Genomic DNA, 22,958 nt, shown 5'->3' on the forward strand with positions numbered 1-22,958 from the left:
TCATGCCAGGACCTGCAGCCTGGCATCCCTGTCCTTAAACATGGGGATGCTCAGAGACAAACCCTGCCAGGCTTGTCTTCTCACTGCAGCCCATGGAAATGTAGTTTAGGTAAACCCCAAAGTGGTGGAAAGAGGTCCATCCTTTCTTTTTCCATGTGGATTTCTCTCAATACAACTCTATTTACATGAGTCCTTGCTTACTCTTGGCCATGACCCTGCTCCCACACTACAGAGCCTGTCCCAAGCCTACTGCCCCACTGCACCCCTTTGGGAGCTTGGTTTGCTACAGCCCTGCCTGGAGAGCTCTTACAGGGGAAAACAAATCACTGCCCCCTGCTCTCGTTTCTTGTTTTTAATCCTGCAAACTGTCAAACACACTTTACAGGAATACTAGATTTTACAAGCTGCCGTTAATGCACATTGGTGATGTAAGGTCACAATAACTCAGCAGGACACTTTTGAAGTGTAGATGTGTTTGGGAAACCCTGGTAAAAATCAAATCTTTTTTTCCATGAAATCCCCAGGATTTCATGTCATTATTTCCTTAGATCTGTATGGCTCTTTAGATTGTTTTTCCTCTGCAAATTGCTCAAAGTTTTTGCTTGGTCCTGTGAAACAGGTTTCTTCCAGGTGCCCCCTCTCATTTTACATCCAAAGCTGAAAAGAAAAGAACCTGACAGGGACTCAGAGCAGGATTCCTCCCCAGTAGCTGTGTGGGTTACAGAAATGGACTGTCACCTCCTGCATGAGGTACCCATGCTGACCTCTGTGCTCTCTCTCCAGCCACAGCACTCCCATCTTGTGATCCAACAGCTCCTGGGGCACTTGGATGCCAACAGCAAGAGTGCGGCCACGGTGCGTGCAGGCATTGTGGAGGTCCTCTCAGAGGCAGCAGTGATTGCAGCCTCTGGATCTGTTGGTAAGTGGATAAATGAATCCTCTCTGTCTGTCTTTTCACCCTTTTCATAGAATGAAAGAATTGTTTCTTTTGGAAATGGCCTTTAAGCTCCCTCAGCCCCTTCCCAGCACATTTGTGCTCCAGCCCCTTCCCCAGCTCCGCTGCCCGGCTCTGGACACGCTGCGGCCCCTCAGTGTCCCTCTGGCAGTGAGGGGCCCAACACTGAACACAGCACTCGAGCTGCGGCCTCACCAGGGCCCAGCACAGGGGAAGGCCACTGCCCTGGGCCTGCTGCCACACCACTGCTGACACAAGCCAGGGTGCCACTGGCCTTCTTGCTCACCTGGGCACGCTGCTGCCTCATCTTCAGCCCCTGGCACCAACCCCTCAGGCCCTTTCCCTGCGGGCAGCTTTGCAGCCCCTCTGCCCCAGCCTGGAGCGCTGCCTGGGGTTGCTGTGGCACAAGGGAAGGAGTTGGCATATGGCCTTTAGCAACCTCTGCCCATTGGCTTCAGCCCATTGATCCAGCCTGACCAGGGCCTTTTACTTGCAGTGGAAATGGTGAAGAGATGTCAGAGGTTTGGGCTGGGGACTGGTGTGTGCTCAGGTGAGCTGGTAATGGGAGATCCAATCTGGAGCACCTAGAGATGCTGGAGATCTGTGCCATTTTAGTGCTCCCAGGAACCACAACTGTACCTATATGCAGTGGCCTAAACCTAGTGGGCTGAATGCAATGCCAGCCTTTGCCTTCGTAGCAGAGGACAAAGGGATTTTCAGGGACTTGCCATGAATATGCTGAGCTGGCAGTGCTCCTGGAAGGGCATTTATATTCTGTCTTGACGAGGGAAGCTAGTGGAGGATAAAAATCACTCTGTGTCTGCCAAAACTCTTATTCAAGCTATTTATGGGGTGACGGGGTGTATAAACCACACTGTCCTCCTGCCCTAGGGCCCACGGTACTGGAGGTGTTTAACACCCTGCTGAGGCAGCTGCGACTCAGCATTGACTATGCACTGACCGGCAGCTACGACTGTGCCGCTGGTGTCGGCACCAAGATCATCAAGGAGCACGAGGAGAGGATGTTCCAGGAGGCCGTCATTAAAACCATAGGTGAGGTGTCCCGTGGGCTGTGCTGGTGGGTGACTCCCTGCACAGTGGGTGTCTGCCTCGTGCATCTGCGGGATTGTCTGGGGTAAAACAAAGTCACTCTCCTAAAAGCAAAAAGTCACACAAAGTCATAAAATCCCTGGATAGTGGGAGGTGGAAGGGCTCACTAGAGCTCATCCAGCATACACCCCTGCAGATTCCCTCCATCAGGGGGCACAGGAACGTGTCCAGATGGGTTTGGAAACCTCCCGAGAAGGAGCCTCCACACCCTCCCTGGGCAGCCTGGGCCAGGGCTCCCTCACCTCAACACCAAACAAGTTTCTCCTCCTGTGCCAGTGCAACTTGCTGGGATCCAGCTTGTGCCTCTTACCCCTTGTCCTGGCACTGGCCACCACACAAAAAAGACTGGTCCCATCTTCCTGACATCTACCTTTTAGGTACCTATAAGTGTTGATGAGATCCTTTCTCAGCCTTCTCTTCGCCAGGCTGAACGGCCCCAGGTCCTGCAGCCTTTCCTCCTCACTCAGATGTTCCAGTCCCCTCAGCATCTTGGTAGCCCTGCCCTGGCCTCTCTCCAGCAGTTCCCTGTCTCTCTGGAACTGGGGAGCCCAGAAGTGGACACGGGACTCCAGATGAGGCCTCACCAGGGCAGAGGAGAAGGGGAGAAGAACCTCCCTCCACTTGCAGCCCACACTCTCTTCATGCCCCTCAGGATGCCACTGGCCTTCTTGACCACGAGGGCACATTGTTGGCTCATGTTTAGTTTGCTGACCACCACCACTCCCAGGTCCCTCTCTGAAAAGCTGCTCTCCAGCAGGTCACCCCCAGCCTGTCCTGGTGCAGGGGCTTGTTCCTCCCCAGGTGCAGGACTCTGCACTTGCCCTTGCTGAACCTCAGGAGGTTTCTCTCTGCCCCACTCTCAGCCTGTCCAGATCTGGCTGAATGGCAGCACAGTCTCTGGTGAATCAGACAGTTCTCCCAGTTTGGAGCTATCAGGGAACTTGCTGAGGGTCACTCTGTCCCCTCATCCAGGTTGTTGATGAAGATGTAGAACAAGACTGGCCCCAGAACCGATCCCTGTGGAACCCCACTGGCCACAGGCCTCCAACTTGCTTCTGTGCCATTGAGCTCCAGTCTCTGGGCTCTGTCATTCAGCCAATTCTATATCCACATCACCATTCCCTTATCCTAAAAGCAGTGCTGGGAAGTGAGGTTTTTGTGTTTCAAGTGTAGCAGTGGATTATCAGCAGGTGGCATTGCAGCCCCAGCCATCTCCTGCAGAGCCACTCTGTGCAGACAGAGTTGTGTTTCTCCCTGGGCAGGAGACCCTCAACAAGGCCAGGAAAGGAGGGAAAGAGGCCAGACATCAGCATATGCCTCAGCCCCAAAAAAGGAAGGGGTAGAGGCAGATATTGGCAGCATCATCCTAGCTAGGCCTGCCCCACCTGGAAGTGTTTGGATGGGTCTTGAATCACACTGATGATAAATCTGCCTGTGGATGCAGGATCCAGGCAGGCCTTGTCCTATCCCAGCCTGGCCAGGGCAGGTGGGCACATCCCATGGCACTGGGTACTTCTGGGGGTGGTGGGCTAGGCCTTGCATGCTACCAGCTCCCTCTTGTCCCTGCAGGGTCCTTTGCCAGCACACTGCCCACCTACCAGCAGTCTGAGGTGATGGTCTTCATCATGAACAAGGTGCCACTGCCCTCCATGCAGCACTCCATCGAGGCTGGCAAAGCCGGGTGAGAACAGAAACCTTCCTCCCTCCTCATTCTAAGCCCTGCCCTGCTCTCCCTGACACTCTCCCTCTGTGTGTGGATGTAAGGTTTTGAACAAAGCTCAAAGTTCTGGGGAGCTCCTGAAGCTGTTCCCACCTTGAGGTGGTCTTTGGGGACAAAGTGGGATGTGGGCATGTTATTGGAAAGTCCAAGCATCAAGAGCTTCTACAAAAGGGCAAGGGAAGGTGAGCAACATGTGCTTTGGTGTCCCAGGTCCCTCTCTGCAGAGCTGCTCTCCATCAGGTCCCCTCCAGTCTGTCCTGGTGGTGGGGTTGTTCAGATGTGATGACAGAGGCCCCTTGAAACATTGAAGCATCAACGAGGAAAGGTGTTTACAGACAGTAGTGCTGCAGCTGAACTCTACATTTCTTCAGGTACCTGCTGAGAGATTCAACTATCAGGAGCTCGGTCCTGGGGTGTCATCCAAAACACCAGGAATTACAAATAATATTCAGGAGCGTGACTTGGGATGTCTCAGGGCAGTGAGGTGGCTGCTGGGGAGTCAGGGCTGCCATGGCTTTTGTGAAACTCGTGTGTGGCTTGATGGGACTGGCTGCTCATCTCTGCCTTCCCCCACTGGTGCGTGGCTCCTCTGAGCTGCCTCAGAGCTTTTCTTACCACCAAGTGAGGGGTGGTTATTTATATCCAGTGGTGGAGGAGGAGAAGGAAGGGAAAACACCCAAACAACAGAATTGCTTAAGAAGTGTGGGAACAGACCACGAGAGCTATTTGGAGCGAGGGTATCAGTGCTGAAACATTTAAGTATGTAGCAAACAGATTTTCATGCTATATTTGTCTTCAAAGTATGGTCAGGCTCTTCCCACTTGTCTCTGATAGGGAGCCTTTGCTGGCTGATAGGAGGCACACTCTGCTCCTTATTCACATGAAAGTGATTCCTGACACCCATGTTCAGTCCTGAGTCCCAGGATGGAAGACACACTGGGGGCTGGTTGCCATTTGGTCAGTGCACCTTTCCTTGCGGCGGGGGCAGAATGGGACTCAGCCCCAGAATGGTGGTCACTTCTGGGTGCTGGGCTGGCTGTGCCAGGCTGTGTGTCACTGCTCCTCTGGCAGCTCATCTGACACTGTGTGAAAGATCATGTTTGGTTTGGATGTGCAGGTGAAGCAGGATTTTGCAGAGGAGCTGCAGGCTGAAGTTCAGCTTGTGGGGATGCTGCTGTTTTTGTGTAGGTCAGAGAATTATAGAATTGTTTTGGTTGGAAAAGACTTGTAAGATCATCAGATCCCTCCCCTCACAGTGCCAAGCCCACCACTAACCCATGTCCCTCAGCACCTCAGCTACACGGCTTGGCAATAGGTCCAGGGATGGGGACTCCACCAGCTCCCTGGGCAGCCTGGGACAGAGGCTGACAACCCTCTCAGGGAAAAAGTTCTCACTCAGCTCCAATCTAAACCTTCCCAGGGGCAACCTGTGACTGTTTCCTCTTGTCCTGTCACTTGTAGCTCAGAAGCAGAGACGGACTCCCCCTTAGCCACAACCTCCTGTCAGGGAGTTGCAGAGAGTGATCATGTCTCCCCTCAGGCTCCTCTTCTCTGGCCCCTCAGTGTCCCTCTGGCAGTGAGGGGCCCAACACTGAACACAGCACTCAAGCTGCAGCCTCACCAGGGTGCAGCACAGGGGACGGCCACTGCCTTGGGCCTGCTGGCCACAGTAGTCCCCCTGTAGCATGAGACAACTTGGTAATCCCTTGGAACCTCCCTGAGTTCCCCCAGAGCCCAGACAGCGGAGAATTCAGAATTTGCTCTTTTTTGCATTAAAACCCCCTCACTTCACTGAAATTCAAGTGTGGTTTGTGATGGCTTTGTGAAAAGCAAGACAGGAGTGAGGAGCAGGGACATCTCCACGGACAGAGGCCCTTGGGCTTCCTCTCACCACTTTTTACCTGCTTAGAAGTGACCATCCTGTTGGGAGCCAGTGCCTGATATCCCTTGGGAGTCACTGTGCGATAGAGATGTCCAGATGTTGGGATACTGCCTTGTTTGTGTTGCCTGTGGCAGGATGTATACTTTGATATTCATCATTCCTTTAAGAGCCTTTCTGCTGAGTGGTAAACCTAGAGCTCATTTGCTCGAGATTGTGGCTGTTTGTGATGATGGCTCTTCAGAAACTGATCCCGCCCTTTCTTGGGCTTTTCCATCCTTTCTCTTGTCTTGTTTTCACCTGGATTTTACCATTTGTTTCTTCTCTCCATGGCAGGGAGAACCGGAATCGACTGACACAGATAATGCTTCTAAAGTCCCTCCTTCAGGTATGAATGTGTCACTGTGCCCACAGGAGCCCCCTCCCTACGAGATCCATGGGGTCCCAACTGCTGGCATGGAGGAGCAGAGCTGGAGAATCTTCTCCCCCCAGTGGTGGTTTATGAAAAGCTCAAGCTGAACTTCCCTACTTGCATCTCCTCTTTCTTGGTGTGTTTTAACCCCTCTCAAGTGACACTGTCACATTGCCTCCCATTTTCTTTGATGTTTGCAGGTCTCTGTGGGCTTCCAGTGCAGTAACATGCTCACAGCGCTTCCCAGTGTCTTCCTGGACAGGCTGCTCTCTGCAGCCCTGATGGAGGATGCTGAGATCCGCCTCTTTGTCCTTGAGATCCTCATCAGCTTCATCGATCGCCACGGGAACCGGCAGAAATTCTCTCCCATCAGGTATGTTCCCTGCCTGGTCTGGGACCTGCAGAGCAGGCTTGGGAGAGAGATCTGCTGGGAATAAGTCTGGTACCGGTTCTGGGGTGGTTTAATGCTGCAAATCAGGGATCTGCTGAGAACCAGATGAGTGGGGAGGCCTCTCTGAGACTGCCCAGAGGTATGTGGGACTACAGGATAGGTGCAATAACCTCCTTGAGTGGGTTAATCGACTGCTGGGCACTGGTGGTGTTTTACCTTGGAGGAAGGAGACTACAATCCCAGATAGAAACATCTCTGTGGGTTTTGCTGTGGTCCTGCTCAGCCACTTTGCCTGAACCTTTTGTCCTCCTGAGCACCACTGCCTTGAAATCCTGCAATGAACATGTGAGTTGCTCAGATGGGTTTTGAAAACCACCGTTGGCTTCCTCCATTGGTTCCTCCCAGGCAGCTCATTCTTGCCAGTAGCTCTCAGAAGTGCAGGAATGGTACCTCTCCTCTCCAGTCTCTGAGTTTTCCCTTCCACTTGGTCTAGGTCTAGGTCACCTTGATCTAGGTGGACCTGCTTTGGCAGGGGGGTTGGACTAGATTATCTCTGAAGGTCCCTTCCAACCCCTACCCTTCTGTGATTTTATGATTCTTGGCCTTTCCTTGCAGCACCATCAGTGACATCTCGGTTCTGAAGCTGAAAGTGGACAAATGTTCCCGCCAAGATACTGTCTTCATGAAGAAGGTAGTGTCAGCATCTGGGTGAAACTGTCCTTCTGCAGACCAATGTGAGGACTGTGCCTCAGTTTCCCCAAGTCACACTGGGTCTTGCAGTACCATTATGCCTCTAAACCTGGGAATGTCCCTGGGAAAAGCCAGTGGAATTCAGTCTCCATCAACGCTTCATGCATGGACCTTTCTAGACTCTTGAATCTGTTCTCTGCCCCAGGAATGCATACCCCAGGATGTGCTGGTATCCAGAAATTATCTATCTGGTGGCTTTTGAAGTTGTCTTATTTTATTTCTTTTTATTGTCCTCTCTGTGACTCCATCATAAGACACGTCCAGCAGTGCAGACTCCTCTGGAGCTCACCTGAGGCCAAGAGAGGATCAGTTTATTACCAGGGAGCAGCAGTGCAGCCCTAAAACCAAAACACCTTGCAGACCTGAGGTTCCCTTGCAACAGGCTCTGTCCTATGCCTTGCTATCAGCAGTGTGTCTCAGGGCTTTATTTTTCTGCTGTGATTTCTATAATGCAGCAGAGACATCCTTCCCTTGGGCTCTGCTCTTGGACCTGCCTGTGCCTCTTCCCAGCCTGGGTACCAGCATTGAACAGTGAAACACCAACTGATAGTCTCAGCTCCCTCTCCCTGAGGCTTTCTTCGCTTGCTCAGTGACAGGAGGAGCTCTGCTCTCTCCTGCATGGATGAGAGCCCCTTTGCTGAGCCCTGCTTTGTTTCTTTGCCTTGCTGCCGCTATTACTCAAGGAGATGCATGGGAGGTAACCACATCTCTCCATGTCCCAACAGCATGGCCAGCAGCTCTACCGGCACATCTACCTGATCTGCAAGGAGGAGAGCAATGTGCAGGCTCACTATGAGGCTCTCTACAGCATGCTCATGCTCATCAGCATTGAGCTGGCTAATGAGGAGGTTGTGGTGGACCTCATCCGCCTGGTACTGGCTGTGCAGGTAGGCAGCGGGGAGCTGGATGTGCCCTTGGGTGGGCAAGCTGTGATGTGATAGCAAGGAGTCTCTGGGAGGGGGTTGTTTGGGGATTGAGGTCTCTGAGGAAGGGCAATGAAAGTGCCTCATCTGCTCTGAGCCTCTCCTGCCATAGTGACATCAGACAAACATGCTGAGGAGAGACCCCAGTCACCTTGGCAGCCTCTGAAATGCTGCAAAGGCAGACTCCAAAAGCTGTGGTGTTTGGAGAGTGTACAGTGCCGTGAGGCACATGGAGACAATGGGCTGAGGCCAGTTTTATGAGGTTGCCTGAGGCCGAGGGCTGGGTCCTGCCCTTGGGCCACAGCAACCCCAGGCAACGCTCCAGGCTGGGGCAGAGGGGCTGCAAAGCTGCCCGCAGGGAAAGGGCCTGGAGGGGTTGGTGCCAGGGGCTGAAGATGAGGCAGCAGCATGCCCAGGTGGGCAAGAAGGCCAGTGGCACCCTGGCTTGTATCAGCAGTGGTGTGGCAGCAGGCCCAGGGCAGTGGCCGTCCCCTGTGCTGGGCCCTGGTGAGGCCGCAGCTTGAGTGCTGTGTTCAGTGTTGGGCCCCTCACTGCCAGAGGGACACTGAGGGGCCGCAGCGTGTCCAGAGCCGAGCAGCGGAGCTGGGGAAGGGGCTGGAGCACAAGTGTGCTGGGGAGGGGCTGAGGGCCCTGGGGGTGTTCAGCCTGGAGAACAGCAGCTTCAGAGGAGACATCATCACTCTCTGCAACTCCCTGACTGGAGGCTGTAGTGAGGTGAGGGTTGATCTCTTCTCAGTAACAACTGAGGGGACAAGAGGAAACAGCCTCAAGTTGCCCCAGGGGAGGTTTACTTTGGAGCTGAGGAGGAACTTGTTCCCTGAGAGGGTTGTCAGCCCCTGTCCCAGGCTGCCCAGGGAGGTGGTGGAGTCCCCATCCCTGGAGCTATTGCAAAGCCGTGTAGCTGAGGTGCTGAGGGACATGGGTTAGTGGTGGGCTTGGCACTGTGAGGGGAGGGGTTGGAATTGAGGAGCTTAAATGTCATTTCCGACCACAGCAATTCCATGGTTCTATGAGACCCTACTGGGGCCTTGTCCATCCTTGTGTCATGGGGTTGTCTCTCTGTTACAGGAGATTGCCCAGATCAACGAGGATAACTTGACAGAGTACAACCGCTGCGCACTCTTTGCCCTCTGTGCAGCTTACCTGAACCTCATCAGCCAGCTCACCACTGTGCCCACCTTCTGCCAGAGCATCCATGAGGTGAGAGGGAGGGACTGAGGATGGGGCTGCAGCCTCATCCACTGCAGCCCTCGCATCGACTCCTGGCCACCTGTGGGATTTGAGCTTGTCTCCTTGCTTGTCTTCTGCAGGTCATCCAGATGCGACAGAAGGAAGCTCCCTACCTACTCCCCGAAGACGTTTTTGTGGAGAAACCCAAGTAAGAGCCTGGATGCTCTTGGCTTGTGCTCAGAGCAAGCCAAATGCCAAGATCTGCTCCCTGCCCTTCTCTGGCAGTGGGATGGATATAGATCTTATATGTCATTATATGTCAGTATGCTGCCAGCTCAAGGATACCTGCTGTTGGCCAGTTCTGTAAGGCTTAGATTGGAGATTGGGAAGAGGTTGGACTTGATGAGCTTAAAGGTCTTTTCCAACCGAAAAATTCTATCATTCCACGATCCCTAGGCCACTGCTGGCTATGCTGTCCCATTTGTGCTACCACAGCCTTGGCATAGGTCACATTTGATGGTGAGGTTCCTTACAGTCCCCAGTGAGTGCCACTGCTCTCTTGAGATGCTCCCTGAGCCCATCTGTATCCCTCATGGTGGGTCAAGAGCCCTTTTGGGCCTCTGGCTTTGCGTCAGTGGGCACAGAAAGAGTGTCAGGCATGCAGCTGTGGTGGAGCTGAGCAAAACCACAAGATCCCTCCGTTTCTGCCCCGAAAGGACTGGAAATCCTGCTGGCATGGTTCTCCCAACCAGAGAGATTGTTTTTTCACTGTCTTCATAGGTTGAGCAAGAGCCTTGACCGCTTAGGCCCAGAGGTCTTCTTCTGGCAGAGCAAGATCAGTGAGGTGCTGGGAGGCAGCGGCTACAACTCGGACCGGCTCAGCACACCCTACATCCCTCAGCTGACAGGTACACAGCACCTTGGGCAGCTCTGGGAAACTGGTCTCTTGTGCTACCCAGTTATGGAGGCAACAAGTTCTTGTGCTACCCATGGGCCTGTTGTTTTTCTGCCCTACCTTTAGAGGTGTAGCCATAGGGAAGCTGAGGCACAAAACAGTGAAGTGGGAGCTTCTTGGGGTTGCTACATGCATGACAGGCTGCCTATGGCTTGGATGGACCTACTCTGTGTTGGGTGGAAAACTGGCTGATGGCTGGGCCCGGAGACTGGTGGGGAATGGAGTTAAATCCATTTGTTAGCCAATCACCAACGTTGTTCTCCAGGACTCAGTGTTGGGGTCTATTGTGTTTAACAGCTTTATCAATGATCTAGATGAGAGATTGAGGGCACCCTCAGTCAGTTTGTCTCACATGAAGCTGTGCAGGAGTGTAGATGTGTGTGAGAGCAGGAAGGCTCTTCAGAGGGCCCTGGCCAGGCTGGAGTGATGGGCCCAGGGCAACGGGATGAGGTTTAACAAGGCCAAGGGCTGGGTCCTGCCCTTGGGCCACAGCAACCCCAGGCAACGCTCCAGGCTGGGGCAGAGGGGCTGGAAAGCTGCCCACAGGGAAAGGGCCTGGGGGGTTGATGCCAGGAAAAGGAGGATGAGGGGAGTCATGATCACTATGTAGCCATCAACAGGAAGTTGTAGTGAGGTGGGAATTGGTCTCCCTAGGACGAGGTAGGAAATGATAGGACGAGAGGAAATGGTCTCAAGTTGCCCCAGCTGAGGAAGAACTTTTTCCCTGAGAGGGTTGTCAGCCCCTGTCCCAGGCTGCCCAGGGAGCTGGTGGAGTCCCCATCCCTGGAGCTATTGCAAAGCCGTGTGGCTGAGGTGCTGAGGGACATGGGTTAGTGGTGGGCTTGGCGCTGTGAGGGGAGGGGGTGGATTTGATGATCTTCAAGGTGTTTTCCAACCAAAATGATTCTGTGATAGGAATCATGATGCCCTCTGGGCTTGGCTTAGTCCTCAGTTCTACTGACTTGGAAGAATTTGAGTGACTGCCACCCTGGAGATGGGACATGTGTCAGTGTTCCATGGAGGCTGCCTGTGCCCACCCTGCTACCTCTTCTGCCCTTTTTTGCCCTCCCTAGATGAAGATCGTTTGTCCAAGAGGAAGAGCATTGGTGAGACCATTTCCCTACAGGTCGAGGTGGAGTCAAGAAACAGTCCTGAGCGAGAGCAGGTACCATATTATGCCATTTCTGCAGAGGCTGCTTGATCCCTTCAGCACTGTGTGCTTTTAGAAGCCTGACAGTGTGTAGTTAAGATTTATCTAATTCTTCATTAGCTAGACAGGGAAGACAAAATATAACGAAAGACTTATGAGTAGAAATGAGGATGGGAAGATTATTCAACTGGTACTACCATGGGCAAAACAGACTTGACTTGGGAAAATTAGTTTATTTATTGCTAATCAAATGAGAGGAGGGCAATGATAAATTAGAACTAGATCTTAAAATGTCTTCCCCTCATGGCTCCCTTATTCCCAGGCATAACTTTACTCACAATTTCCTTTCTTCTCCCCCTGAGCAGTGCAGGGGGATGGGGAATAAGGGGGCATGGTCAGTCCATCACAGATGGTCTCTGCTGCTGCTTCCTCTCGGGGGAGGCCTCCTCACACTTCCCACTGCTACACTGTGAGGTCCCTCCTATGGGAGACAGTCCCCCATGAACTTCTCCAAGGTGGGTCCTTCCCATGGGCTGCAGTTCTTCGTGAACTACTCCAGCAGACTCCCATTCATGGACTGCAGTCCAGGGGCAGATTGCTCCAGTGTGGGTCCCCCATGGTGTCACAAGTCCTGCAGCAAACCTGCTCTAGTGTGAGGTCCTTTCTCCACAGGTCCAGCCAGGCTAGTCCATCCTGAAAAACACAGTGCAGGTTACTGGGAAGGATATCCCTGATCTTTGAGGACAGGATGTATTTTAATGCCAGAATAAAGCCCGGGACACTGGTTCAGGGTTTCTGCTGTGTTTTGAGCCTCACCTGCTTTTCCCCTTCCTTTAGCGAGCACCAGCAGAAGAGATCACATATGAGACGCTGAAAAAGGCAATAGGTAAGAGGTGGAGGCTGGCCTGCTCTCTATAGGGGTGTCCCTGGGGGAGCTGCTCCCAAAGCCATGTGTTGGAGACCCTCTCCTTGGCTTTCTAGCACTGCTCAATCTGTGCTGTCTGCTGGGGAGATGGAGATGTGGTGGTCCTTGTGGGTGAGGAGCAGCTAAGAGCCATTTCCCCTCTGCTTCAGTAGACAGTGTCGCCGTGGAGGAGCAGGAGCGGGAGCGGAGGCGGCAAGTGGTGGAGAAGTTTCAGAAAGCCCCATTCGAGGAGATTGCTGCCCACTGCGGTGCCAGGGTGAGTCAGGGCTGGGGCACCCTCAATCCACCCCCTCTGCTTGGGACAGGCTGGCAGTGATGACACAGCTCTGAATTTTGCCAGACCACCCTCCCTCTGCCCTGCACAGCGCTGTTCATTCCTGTGGTGGTTTAGCCCTGGCTGGCTGCCAGGTGCCCACCAAGTGCTTCTATCATGCCCCCTCCTAAACTTGACAGGGGAGAGAGAAATATAACAAAGGGCTCATGAGTGGAGATAAGGACAGGGAGATCACTGAGCAGTTACCAGGCAAAACAGACTCAACTTGGGGAGAACTGGGTTGATTTATTAACAATCAAAACACAATAAGGAAATGGGAAATAAAATATGAACCTTAAAACATTTCCCCACCCCTCCCTTCATCCCAGGACTCTCCCTCCTCCCCAGCAGCAGCGCAGGGGGATGGGGAATGGGGGTTATGGTCAGTCCATCACAGATGGTCTCTGCCGCTGCTTCCTCTCAAGGGGAGGCCTCCTCACACTTCCCACTGCTACACTGTGGGGTCCATCCCACGGGGTCACAAGTCCTGACAGCAAACCTGCTCCAGCGTGAGCTCCTCCCTCCCTGAGTTCCCTGGTCCTGCCAGGAACTTGCTCCAGTGTGGGCTTCCCACGGGGTCTCAGCCTCCCTCGGGCACCCACCCGCTGCAGCGTGGGATCCTCCCCAGGCTCAGGTGGGTCTCTGCTGCCTCGTGGCCTCCATGGCTGCAGGGGCACAGCTGCCTCACCATGGGCTGCACCACAGCTCACAGAGGAGTCTCTGCTCTGGTGCCTTGGCATCTCTTCTCCCTCCTTCTCCACTGACCTTGGAGGTGTTCTCACATTCTCACTCCCTCCTGCTGTTGCAGTTTTGCCTCTGTGCAGCAACTTCTTCCCCTTCTCCAACCTGTCAATCCCAGAGGTGTTACCTCCATCGCTGATGGGCTCAGCCTTGGCCAGCAGTGGGTCCATCTCAGAGCTGACTGGCACTGGCCCTGTCACATACAGGGGAAGCTTCCAGCAGCTCTTTGTTTAAAGAAGCCCCCTCTGTAGCCCCTTGTTACCAAAACTTGTCCACACAGACCCACTACAGTCCCCTTTGCACATCTGCAGTCACCCCACTAACACAGCCCCCATGTCTGTTACAGGCGACGCTGCTGCAGAGCAAACTCAACCAGATCTTTGAGATCACCATCCGGTGAGTTGGGGCAACAGCCAAGCGCCCCGTACTAAGCACAGGTGTTGAGCCATCCGGAAACCTGCTTGCTGGAGCGTGGGGTGCCTGACCACAGAGACGGTGCTGGCTGTGGGGCAATAGGAGCCACATGTCCCCCAGCATGGAGGTCGGGGTGGGTGCCAGACTGGGGTTGAGGCCTTGGTGGTGGCACCAGGGGAGATTTAGATTGGAGCTGAGGAAGAGGTTTTTCCCTGAGAGGGTTGTCAGCCCCTGTCCCAGGCTGCCCAGGGAGCTGGTGGAGTCCCCATCCCTGGAGCTATTGCAAAGCCGTGTAGCTGAGGTGCTGAGGGACGTGGTTTAGTGGTGGGCTTGGCACTGTGAGGGGAGGGGAGTGGACTCCAGGAGCTCAAAGGTCTTTTCCAACCTGAATGATTCTGTGGTTCTGTGATTCTGTCCACAGATGCTTTGCTTCCTCACCAAATCTCTCTGTAAACCACCTCCTTGTGTTTCAGGCCACCTCCAAGCCCCTCTGGCACCATCACAGCCGCTTACGGACAGCCCCAGAACCACTCTGTCCCGGTGTACGAGATGAAGTTCCCGGACCTATGCGTGTACTGAGGGCAGCCGTGCTGGTAGGGCAGAGCTCCCCAAGGACCCGAGGGGACAGCTCACACCCAAGAACCTCCATCCTGGGGAGAGACTGCTGGCCCCGTGGGGTCGGGATGGGTGGGGACACTCGCACTGAGGCCACCCCAAAATTCTTTGGCACCACAAACCCGTCTCCAGTACTTTTATTTCACGTCCCTCTGCCTCCTCCATGCATTGCGGCGGTTGGCGGTACGGGAGGCTCGGGGCACAGCCTGAGGTGGGTGTTTGCTGTGACTTCCCTCTCTGCCTTCCTCTTTCGGGAAGGTGAGAGGCGATGCTCTGGTTCCAGGCAGAGCATGTACATCTTCCTGGCTGAAAACAAACCTATTCCCTGGGGAATCCCTCCTTGCATTGTGTCGGCCATGGCAAGAGCCCCTGGCAAGGGGCAAGGCTGAAGCTGGAGGGGATAAAAAGCAGGAGGGGAATTGGGGTGCAGTGTGGAGACCCTGGCACAGACCCAAAACCACAGCTTGCCCAAGCTGGTGCTTGAGGTGTGTTGCTAGAGGGGGAATGATCCCCATGTACAGCTCCCTGGCCTGTGAATTTGGATCTTCCTTCAGCCTCTGAGTGCTTCACGGTGCCCCGATGCCCTGGTTGGAGGAGGTGCCCAGTGCAGCACCAGGGTGGCAAACCCCCATCCCACTGTGGGGGCACACAGCAGCCTGGCTGGTTCCAGGTTACTTGAAAACACAGTTTCTGTGGGAAAACTCACTTTTTTTGGGGAGGGAGAACCTCTAAGAGCTATGCCTCTCGCCCAGGTTGCTGGTAGGAGTGTGATGGGATGCCTGGAGCGGTGACACAAGGCACAAGCAACCACCATCCTGGAGAACATTAACACATTAACCCACTGTTTTCATACTTTTGAGTTGGGTTGTTACAGTTTTGATGTTCCTGTCCCAAAGAAAGAATTATTTATGGGGTTTTTTTTTAGCAGAATCACTTTGACAAAGTTCAATCTTAAAACAGCTGAGCCATAACTACAAAGAAACTCCAGTGATGCAGGGAATTAGCTGCTATAGGGAGGGTTTTGCAGGGTTCACCCTGCAGACCCTGTATCTGACTGGGTTTTCTTATTGTACAGTAGGATAAAACTGGATTTGACTGGGGGAAGGAGAGGAGTTTTACTCGAGAATTTTGCTTTAGACACACATGGTAGAAAATTCTGGATCCTGCCAAACCCAAACTGCACGGTGAAGATGGTAGGGATGAGGAAGAAAGGTCAAGTGGGGAGATTTAGTGGTTGGTGGAGGCATTTGGTTGTTCAGAGCAGGTATTTAGCTGTTGACAGGAGGTATTTGGTCATTGACAGAAGGTATTTGGTCTTTGACAAGAGGTATTTGGCTATTGGCAAAGGGTATTTGGCCATTGATAGTGAGTATTTGGTCATTGGCAGAGGGTATTTTGTCATCAATGGGATATTTGGTCATAGGCAGGGGGTATTTGGTTGTTTGCAGCAGGTAATTGGTCATTTATGAGAATATTTGATCACAGATGAGGGTTATTTGGTTGTTCATAGCAGGTGTTTGGTCATAGGTGAGGGATATTTGATCAGTGATGGGGGAGTATTTGGTCATTGACAGAATCTCTCTTGCTCCCAAACACCTTTCAGGTGTCGGTGCACTAAGGCTGTTTGCAAGGTGAGTTTGAGAGCATTCAGTCGGACGGACACTGCCTGCAGCTTTCCCCCCGACACCCTCTCAGCAGCTTGAGGGGCACAGGGGTGTCTCCTGTGAGCTCGGGCAGCCCCTTTCCCTCCAGACAGACAAGTTGCTTCTCTCATTGCCACGTGGAGAGACACGGAAGGGTCTAAAACTGGAGCTGCCGGAGCTGCTTCCGCATGTCGCGTTCTGCCCTGGCTCTGGGTTGCTTCAGCCACCACCCATTTCTCTGCCTCCTCTCCCTGCAGCTCTTCAGGAGATTATTTTAAGCTGTAATTACACATCACCATTCCCTTTTTATTTGTTTTTGGCCCTCAGTGGCAGATAGAGTTTGCTGTTGCACTGAGGTCACTGCTTGTTTGTGTGCTCACGCTGTAATCCAAGCTTAGGAAATGATCGAGTTTAAGAGGACAGGAAGAACAAGGGTTTATTTCAGTCTCTGGGCTTGTAGGGTGTCTCTGCCTGTGCCAGCTCTGCCCAAGGCTACCCCCTTGCTGCTGCCTCTCCTCAGGGTCACTGCATGTCTCCATCCCCCTTTTTGCTCCCTGGGTTATGCCTAGTCCTGCTGAAGCCTGACTTTAGGCTGGGGCAGCTTTTGGGGCCAACAGCAGGAATGTGAAGTGGGCTGCTTGGGGAAGGAGGGTTTGCTGCTATGGCTGTTCTGATGAAAAGCACTACAATTTGTCACAAAATGCAGCAGGAAAAGCAGTTATCCAGATTATGTGTCTGTAGGGAAAAAAGCCCCACACCTCCCAAAGTCTTCAAAGGCCACTGAGAAGGTGTGAAGATGAGCCCAGGGTTTGCTCGTGCTGAAAGAAGGGAGCCACGGGGCACATCCTGGGGTGCACATCATCCCTTTGGGGCAGAAAATACCCCTGGCCTCTGCTGTAGGGGGCGAGGCCGAGGGTTATCCCTCTGGTCCCAATGCTTTTCCCTTTTCTCTGCTCCATGGGACACAGCACCGGGACCGAGGCCATCCCGGCTGCACATCCCACGTCTCACCGCTGCCCCCTCGCGTTTTGGGACCCCAAACTCTCCCTGTAAATGTTCTCCCTCCAGCCCCAACCACACACACGCGGTGTTAAGTGACCTGTTTGTAAATCACCTTTAGTTTAGATACTTGTGTACGTGTCAAAGACAAAGTATATTTCTGTAAGCCCAGCAGGTTTAGGTGCATGTGTGTTCCCATCGCTGTATTTCGGAGCAGTGTGGCGTTTCTGTGTGTAGCTGAGGGCGAGTTTGGGAGGGGGAAAGGGTTGTTGAAAGGGCCCAGAAGCTATTGATCTTTTCAAATGCCCCCTCTTCGTGCCCTTTGTGAATAAATGTTGATGTTGCCACCATAGGGGTTCTGCTGACTCGGTGTCTTCACAGTGGCTCTCTGCCCTGGGAGAGGAAAAATGAGGGGTTGGAGAAGTCTGTGAAGGATGGGGTGAGGAGGAGAATGGCCTCGGCTGGGGATAAGTTTCCTTTCCCCAGCCCCATGCCCAGGATCCAACTCAAACCCCACTCCATCATCATTACACTTTGGGATTGAGTGTTTCTTCCGGTTTTTATCCCCCTCATCTCGCAGAAGCTCCTTGTGTGAGGAGGGGGGGAAGGTCCTCGCCTTCCTCTCAAGCATAACTGAGTGTGAACCCACTCAGCAGGGCCAAAATGGGAACTAAATCACCCAAGTAGCTATCTGAGGGGCCCAAATGTATGTGGCATACCCTGTGCCATGCTGCTCCCACAGCCTCTCTGCTCCTCGACTCATCTAAGATGTCTCTTGCCTCAGAAGAGGGGAGAAAAGTGTAAATGAGCCCTATTTTACTTGAACAATCTTTCCACTGTGTTGTCCCAAATAAATGGGTATGTCCCTTCCCAATGCCTCTCCTGTTTGGGGCCTGGAGGGTGGTGGGTTCATCTCAGTGGGGCAACTGCAGCTCCTCTGTGTGGGCTTCCTGGGGGGAAATCCAAAGCCAACACAGGGGAGCAGCCTGATGATATTAATGCTACTGGGAAGCACATTTTAAAAAATGGGAAGAGAGAATGTGATGCTTTGCCATTTTTGGGGTTTATCTGGCGGAGGTGGTCAAGGTTTGCTTCCCCGTGAGACTGGTTTTAAACTTGGTCCCGTCCCCAGCCTGTGCCCATCCTTTGGTGTTGTTACTTGCCAAAGACTGAGGATTTTGTTAGCACTTGGACTCCTAGTTCATTGTTTAATGGGGAATAGATGAGCTTACCTGAGATGTGGGTGCTGGCTAGGTCCTCAGGGCAGTACCAGGCGGCTGCTGCGTTTCATAGAATCCCAGAATCCCCAAATGGTGGGGGTTAGAAGGGCCCTGCAGAGCTCCTCCAGACAAGCCCCTGCTCAAGCAGGTTCCCCTCCATCAGGGGGCACAGGAACGTGTCCAGGCAGGTTTGGAAACCTCCCGAGAAGGAGCCTCCACACCCTCCCTGGGCAGCCAGGGCCAGGGCTCCCTCACCTCAACACCAAACAAGTTTCTCCTCCTGTGCCAGTGGCACTTGCTGGGTTCCAGCTTGTGCCCATTACCCCTTGTCCTGGCACTGGCCACCACACAACAAACACTGGCCCCATCCTCTCCACACCCACCCTTTAGGGATTTCTCAGCATTGATGAGGTCCCCCTCAGCCTTCTCTTCTCCAGGCTGAACAGCCCCAGGTCCCGCAGCCTTTCCTCCTCACACAGATGTTCCAGTGCCCTCAGTATCTTGGTAGCCCTGCACTGGCCTCTCTCCAGCAGTTCCCTGTCTCTCTTGAGCTGGGGAGCCCAGAAGTGGACACAAGGCCTCCGGATGAGGCCTCAGAAGGACAGAGAAGAGTGGGAAGAGAAGCTCCCTCCCCTCAGGATACCACTGCCCTTCTTGCCCATGAGGGCACGTTGCTGCTCATGTTTATTTGCTGCCCACCAGCACTCCCAGGTCCCTCTCTGCAGAGCTGCTCTCCAGCAGGTCACCCCCAGCCTGTCCTGGTGCAGGGCGTTGTCCCTCCCCACGTGCAGGACTCTGCACTTGCCTTTGCTGAACACTCTCAGCCCCTGTCCAGATCTGGTTGAATGGCAGCACAGTCTCTGGTGAATCAGCCAGTCCTCCCAGTTTGGTGCCATCAGGGAACTTGCTGAGGGTCACTCTGTCCCCTCATCCAGGTCACTGATGAAGATGTTTTCCTCAGGCTGCTGCCAAATGCTGTCATTGCACTTCCTGTTGGTGTGGGGCTCCTCTCTGGCACTCCCTGACAGTGTGCATGAGCTGACCCTGCTGAAATGCAACCCAGCAGTGTGCCCAGAAGTGGTGGAGCCCCACAGCTACCTCCTCAGCAGCTCCCAAGATGGGGTTGCCACGTTGCCCTTTCTCCCCCACACCCCAAAACTCTTTCCCAGCTCTGCCTTTTTTACCCCAAGCTGCAGACTTTTACTTTGCAATCATTTTCCCTGCCTTTACAAGCAGCAGGCCCTTCCAGACTATTGCACACACCGGGTGGGCTTGCAAACAAATGTGGGTTTGAGGGGGTTTTTTTCATTAGAATTCTTTTAATCTCTCATTTACAGTATTGTACAGCTCAGTGAAAGTACGAAAATCACCTGTTGTGCTCCGGGCAGGGCCCTTTCCCCACTCCCTGTGCATGTCCTGTGGGTGCAGTGAAGGCGCTGATGTCTTTATCCTCAACCCCTTCCCTCCAGGAACCCTGGGGAGCGGACAGAACCCTTTGGAGAACTAATTAAGAACAAGATAACGAGGGAGATCTCAAAGTGTGACACATGCCAGAGGGACATACAGCTACTTGGGGAGGTGTGGTGGTGGCAGTGGGGGGGATGGGGATGGTGAGTGCCCCTCGGGCTCTTCCCCCCGCCACTCACTGCCCCTTCTTGTAGGCGCTTTTGACGATGGCGTTTTTGAAGAGAGTCACTAGAGGGGTCTGGCTGTGCTCCGAGCTCATGAAGCCGCCGTAGCGCTTGTCCTTGGAGGGTGCGCGCCAGCGGAAACGCCGCAGCTGGAAGGAGCCGCCGGCCGCCTTCTCCTCTTCCTCTTGGCCTTCCTCCTCTTCCTCCTCCTCTTCTTCCTCCTCCTCTCTCTCCTCGGGTGCTGCCCCGGTGCCGCCGAGCACGAGGTCCCGCCTGAACTCCAGCGGGTAACTCTCGGCCGACTCCTCCTCCACCCCGTTGGGATAAACCTTGATGGGTCTCCTCTTGCGGCCCACCGGCTTCCCCCAGCGGAAGTGCTCCATGGAGTAAGAGCGTTTGCCTTCCTCCCGCTCCGGCCCGGCTCCTTCCTCTTCCTCGCGGCGTGCGGCTGGGCCGGCGGGCGCCGCTGCCAGCGCCGGGCTGCCCCCCGCAGCCAGCTCCTCACGTTTGTGTCCCCCCACACCTCCCGCCCCACCGCCGCTGCTGTTCCGCCGCCCGAACTTGTTCCAGCGGAAGTGGCTCATGACGTACTTGCGGACGCTCTCGGAGAGGGGCTGCAGGTGCCCGTTGCCCGGGTACACGGGCGCCTCGGCAGAGAGGTCGGCTCTGCACGCGGCAGCACACGCCTGGCAGGGGTTGGAGGGGACGTGAGTATCAACCAGAGAATCACTGGACCCCCCAATGGTGGGGGTTGGCAGGGCCTGCAGAGCTCATCCAGCCCAAGCCCCTGCTCAAGCAGGTTCCCCTCCATCAGGGGGCACAGGAACGTGTCCAGGCGGGTTTGGAAACCTCCCGAGAAGGAGCCTCCACACCCTCCCTGGGCAGCCTGGGCCAGGGCTCCCTCATCTCAACAGTAAGGAAGTTACAAAGGGTGAGCACGTGGCAGGGCACCTCTAGGGGAAGAGGTTTGCATGGGGCTACTTGCACAGAGAGCAGTGTTTCACAAGGTGGTTTCATGTTTCTGTCCTGCTGAGGTTCCCTGTGCCTCCTCCGTGGTGGGGAGCTGTGAGACCTGAGCCTGGGGCATCATGGTCAGGCACTAAACCAGTCCTGGGGGACTGGAAACAGTGTTGGGGGGAGGGCACAGCCCATACTGGGGTCCCCAGAGCAAATCTGGCACCTGCACAAAGTAAGCTGCTGCACTGTCCTGCCACCCCCGCTCTCTGCAAGCATCCCTGGTCGTGGGGCCATGCCAATACTCCTGCTCCGTCCCGCCCAGAAGGGATGCTACAAGCTCAGAAGCTGATTTTGGCGTCATCCCCCAGCGTGAAGCCGGGAGGCACCTGCGGGTCATTGGGTCCAAAGCATCACCCCGCAGGGATGCGGGTCACCCCACGGTGTCAGCATCCCCCTCTCCTCCTCCCCCCGCCCACCGCGCCGGCCCCTGACTGTGGGGGGAGGGGTCAGAAAGCAAAGCGAGCGGAGGGCAGTCCCCATCCCCAGCTTACCGAAACGCCGGCCTCGCTGCTGAGGTCCTGGCATTTGCTGCTCTCCCAGCACGGGCCGCTGGCACCGGCAGGGTGCCAGAGCAGCAGCCCCAGCACCACGGACAGGCTGCTCCACACGGCGCTGGGCATCCTGGCCGGGGGCTTACACGGAGGGGGGCTGTGGGCCCAGAGACCCTGCAGGAACTAGGGAAAAAATGAAACAAGAAAAGATCCAATCCCCTCTTTTACTTCCCTTCAGGAGATTCTTGAATGCTTTCTTTGATGTGTCCACCTTTACCCGCTCCTCTTTTGAAGCTGGGGTTGCAGTAGCGGGATGCCCTTCACCGGAGGGGAAACTGAGGCACGGAGAAGAGAAGGCAACACCTGAAGCTGCCTCCCTGCCTGCACCCACACCCCTCTGCTCCTGCTCAGCAGCTCCAAAAAACAGGCAACTTTTCCTCTCTCCCACTCCCTTGCCTCTTCCTTTTGGCTTCTGAGCCAAAAGGCATATCTCTCTGAATCTCGGGTCTTTTGTCAGCAGTACTGCCGGTGACAGTCGCTGTCAGGAGGGGATTGCTGCATCGTCCTCCTGAGAACCTCGTGAAGATGAGTGATGCTGCAAAGGGGAAAGCATTAGGCAGCTGTTTTCAGCTTTCATCCTTTGCCAGCCCCTCACTGCTTGCAAAGCTGAAGCCTCTCAAACAAAAAGAAAACGTGCTCCCTCCTGACCTGTCCCGTGATGCCCCTTGGGCGTCTGTGAAACTCCTGCATGGTGGGAGACAGTGGCAAATTACATGGAATTAGGATTAGAAGAGTAAGATGTGGCTGTTTTACATTGGACAACGTTGAAGTTGTTTGCTTGGCTTTTGGGAAGGTCAATGGCAGGTGCTGGTGGTGTTTCAGTGCCCCAGGGGCTGCCAAAATGAAGGCAGGATGCAGCTGAAACCCCGGGGCTGAAGTTGCTGTTGTGCCATGAAGGATGAGGTTGGGGTTGGTTCTCGGACACCCATGGGATTGGTTCCATGAGCTCCAAAGATGCTCGGGGTTGTTTTCCCTCTGCAAACCTCACCTCTTGCCCAAGCAGCTGGGGACTCAGTGCTCCAACTAAGTGGGGACTTGCCCCAGGTCAGTGGGGACTCGTGTGCTCCTCTCTACTGCAGGAGCTCTACGGGAGGAAAACTTCACCTCACATAGAAAGAAAACAGAAGAAAAATCTCATTTGGGCCCAAAACGTGTGGCTGGAGGGGAGACTTGACCCTTTCCCTCTGGTGCTGGAGCCGCCAGGTCAAGCCTGGATGGAGGAGACTTTGGCAGGTTGAAAAAGCAGCCCCTGATGGTTATGACAACAAATAGCGGTTAGGAAAAGAGGATAAAACAGTGAGAGGGATCAAATTGAAACGTAAAGGTTTAAAGACAGAAAGACATTCTGTCTTCTGCTCTAATTTGTGAGTGTTGCTGCTCGGGATCCCCCAGCACAGCAGCACTGAGGATCCGGGCGGCAGCGGACAGCAGCTCTGGAACACGTTAACAGCCA

The 22,958-nt window shown here is 54.3% G+C and overlaps 2 protein-coding genes across 4 annotated transcripts in view; one reads left to right on the forward strand and one right to left on the reverse strand.

Annotated features, from left to right (window-relative positions):
- Nucleotides 1-16,189, forward strand: part of EFR3B (EFR3 homolog B) — a 46,742-nt gene extending 30,553 nt beyond the window's left edge. Inside the window, exons 9-23 of one of the 3 annotated variants that reach the window (XM_061989781.1) lie at nucleotides 784-919; nucleotides 1,847-2,008; nucleotides 3,635-3,746; nucleotides 6,001-6,052; nucleotides 6,277-6,449; nucleotides 7,083-7,158; nucleotides 7,943-8,104; nucleotides 9,230-9,361; nucleotides 9,472-9,539; nucleotides 10,112-10,239; nucleotides 11,360-11,451; nucleotides 12,274-12,322; nucleotides 12,511-12,617; nucleotides 13,762-13,811; nucleotides 14,303-16,189. In XM_061989781.1, the coding sequence (XP_061845765.1) occupies nucleotides 784-919; nucleotides 1,847-2,008; nucleotides 3,635-3,746; nucleotides 6,001-6,052; nucleotides 6,277-6,449; nucleotides 7,083-7,158; nucleotides 7,943-8,104; nucleotides 9,230-9,361; nucleotides 9,472-9,539; nucleotides 10,112-10,239; nucleotides 11,360-11,451; nucleotides 12,274-12,322; nucleotides 12,511-12,617; nucleotides 13,762-13,811; nucleotides 14,303-14,408 (1,605 nt within the window). In that variant the 3' untranslated portion in view covers nucleotides 14,409-16,189. The remainder of the gene's footprint in view (nucleotides 1-783; nucleotides 920-1,846; nucleotides 2,009-3,634; nucleotides 3,747-6,000; nucleotides 6,053-6,276; nucleotides 6,450-7,082; nucleotides 7,159-7,942; nucleotides 8,105-9,229; nucleotides 9,362-9,471; nucleotides 9,540-10,111; nucleotides 10,240-11,359; nucleotides 11,452-12,273; nucleotides 12,323-12,510; nucleotides 12,618-13,761; nucleotides 13,812-14,302) is intronic. The other 2 variants (XM_061989782.1, XM_061989783.1) reach the window with 2 other exon arrangements.
- Nucleotides 16,190-19,883: 3,694 nt separating this feature from the next.
- On the reverse strand, nucleotides 19,884-21,574 carry POMC (proopiomelanocortin). Its single transcript, XM_061989726.1, has 2 exons — nucleotides 21,446-21,574; nucleotides 19,884-20,623 (listed from the first exon to the last, which is right to left on the reverse strand). The coding sequence occupies exons 1-2, from the start codon at nucleotides 21,572-21,574 to the stop codon at nucleotides 19,949-19,951; spliced, it is 804 nt and encodes a 267-aa protein (XP_061845710.1). The 3' UTR covers nucleotides 19,884-19,948.
- Between the last annotated feature and the right edge of the window lie 1,384 nt (nucleotides 21,575-22,958).

The sequence above is a fragment of the Colius striatus genome, chromosome 2 (assembly GCF_028858725.1).
Source record: "Colius striatus isolate bColStr4 chromosome 2, bColStr4.1.hap1, whole genome shotgun sequence".
NCBI classification, from domain to species: Eukaryota; Metazoa; Chordata; class Aves; order Coliiformes; family Coliidae; genus Colius; species Colius striatus.

Coding starts and splice junctions, on each gene's coding strand:
- POMC (XM_061989726.1), bottom strand. CDS start 21,574: ATGCCCAGCGCCGTGTGGAGCAGCCTGTCCGTGGTGCTGGGGCTGCTG. Junction 20,624..21,445: donor GCAGCGAGGCCGGCGTTTCG/GTAAGCTGGGGA, acceptor AACCCCTGCCAG/GCGTGTGCTGCCGCGTGCAG.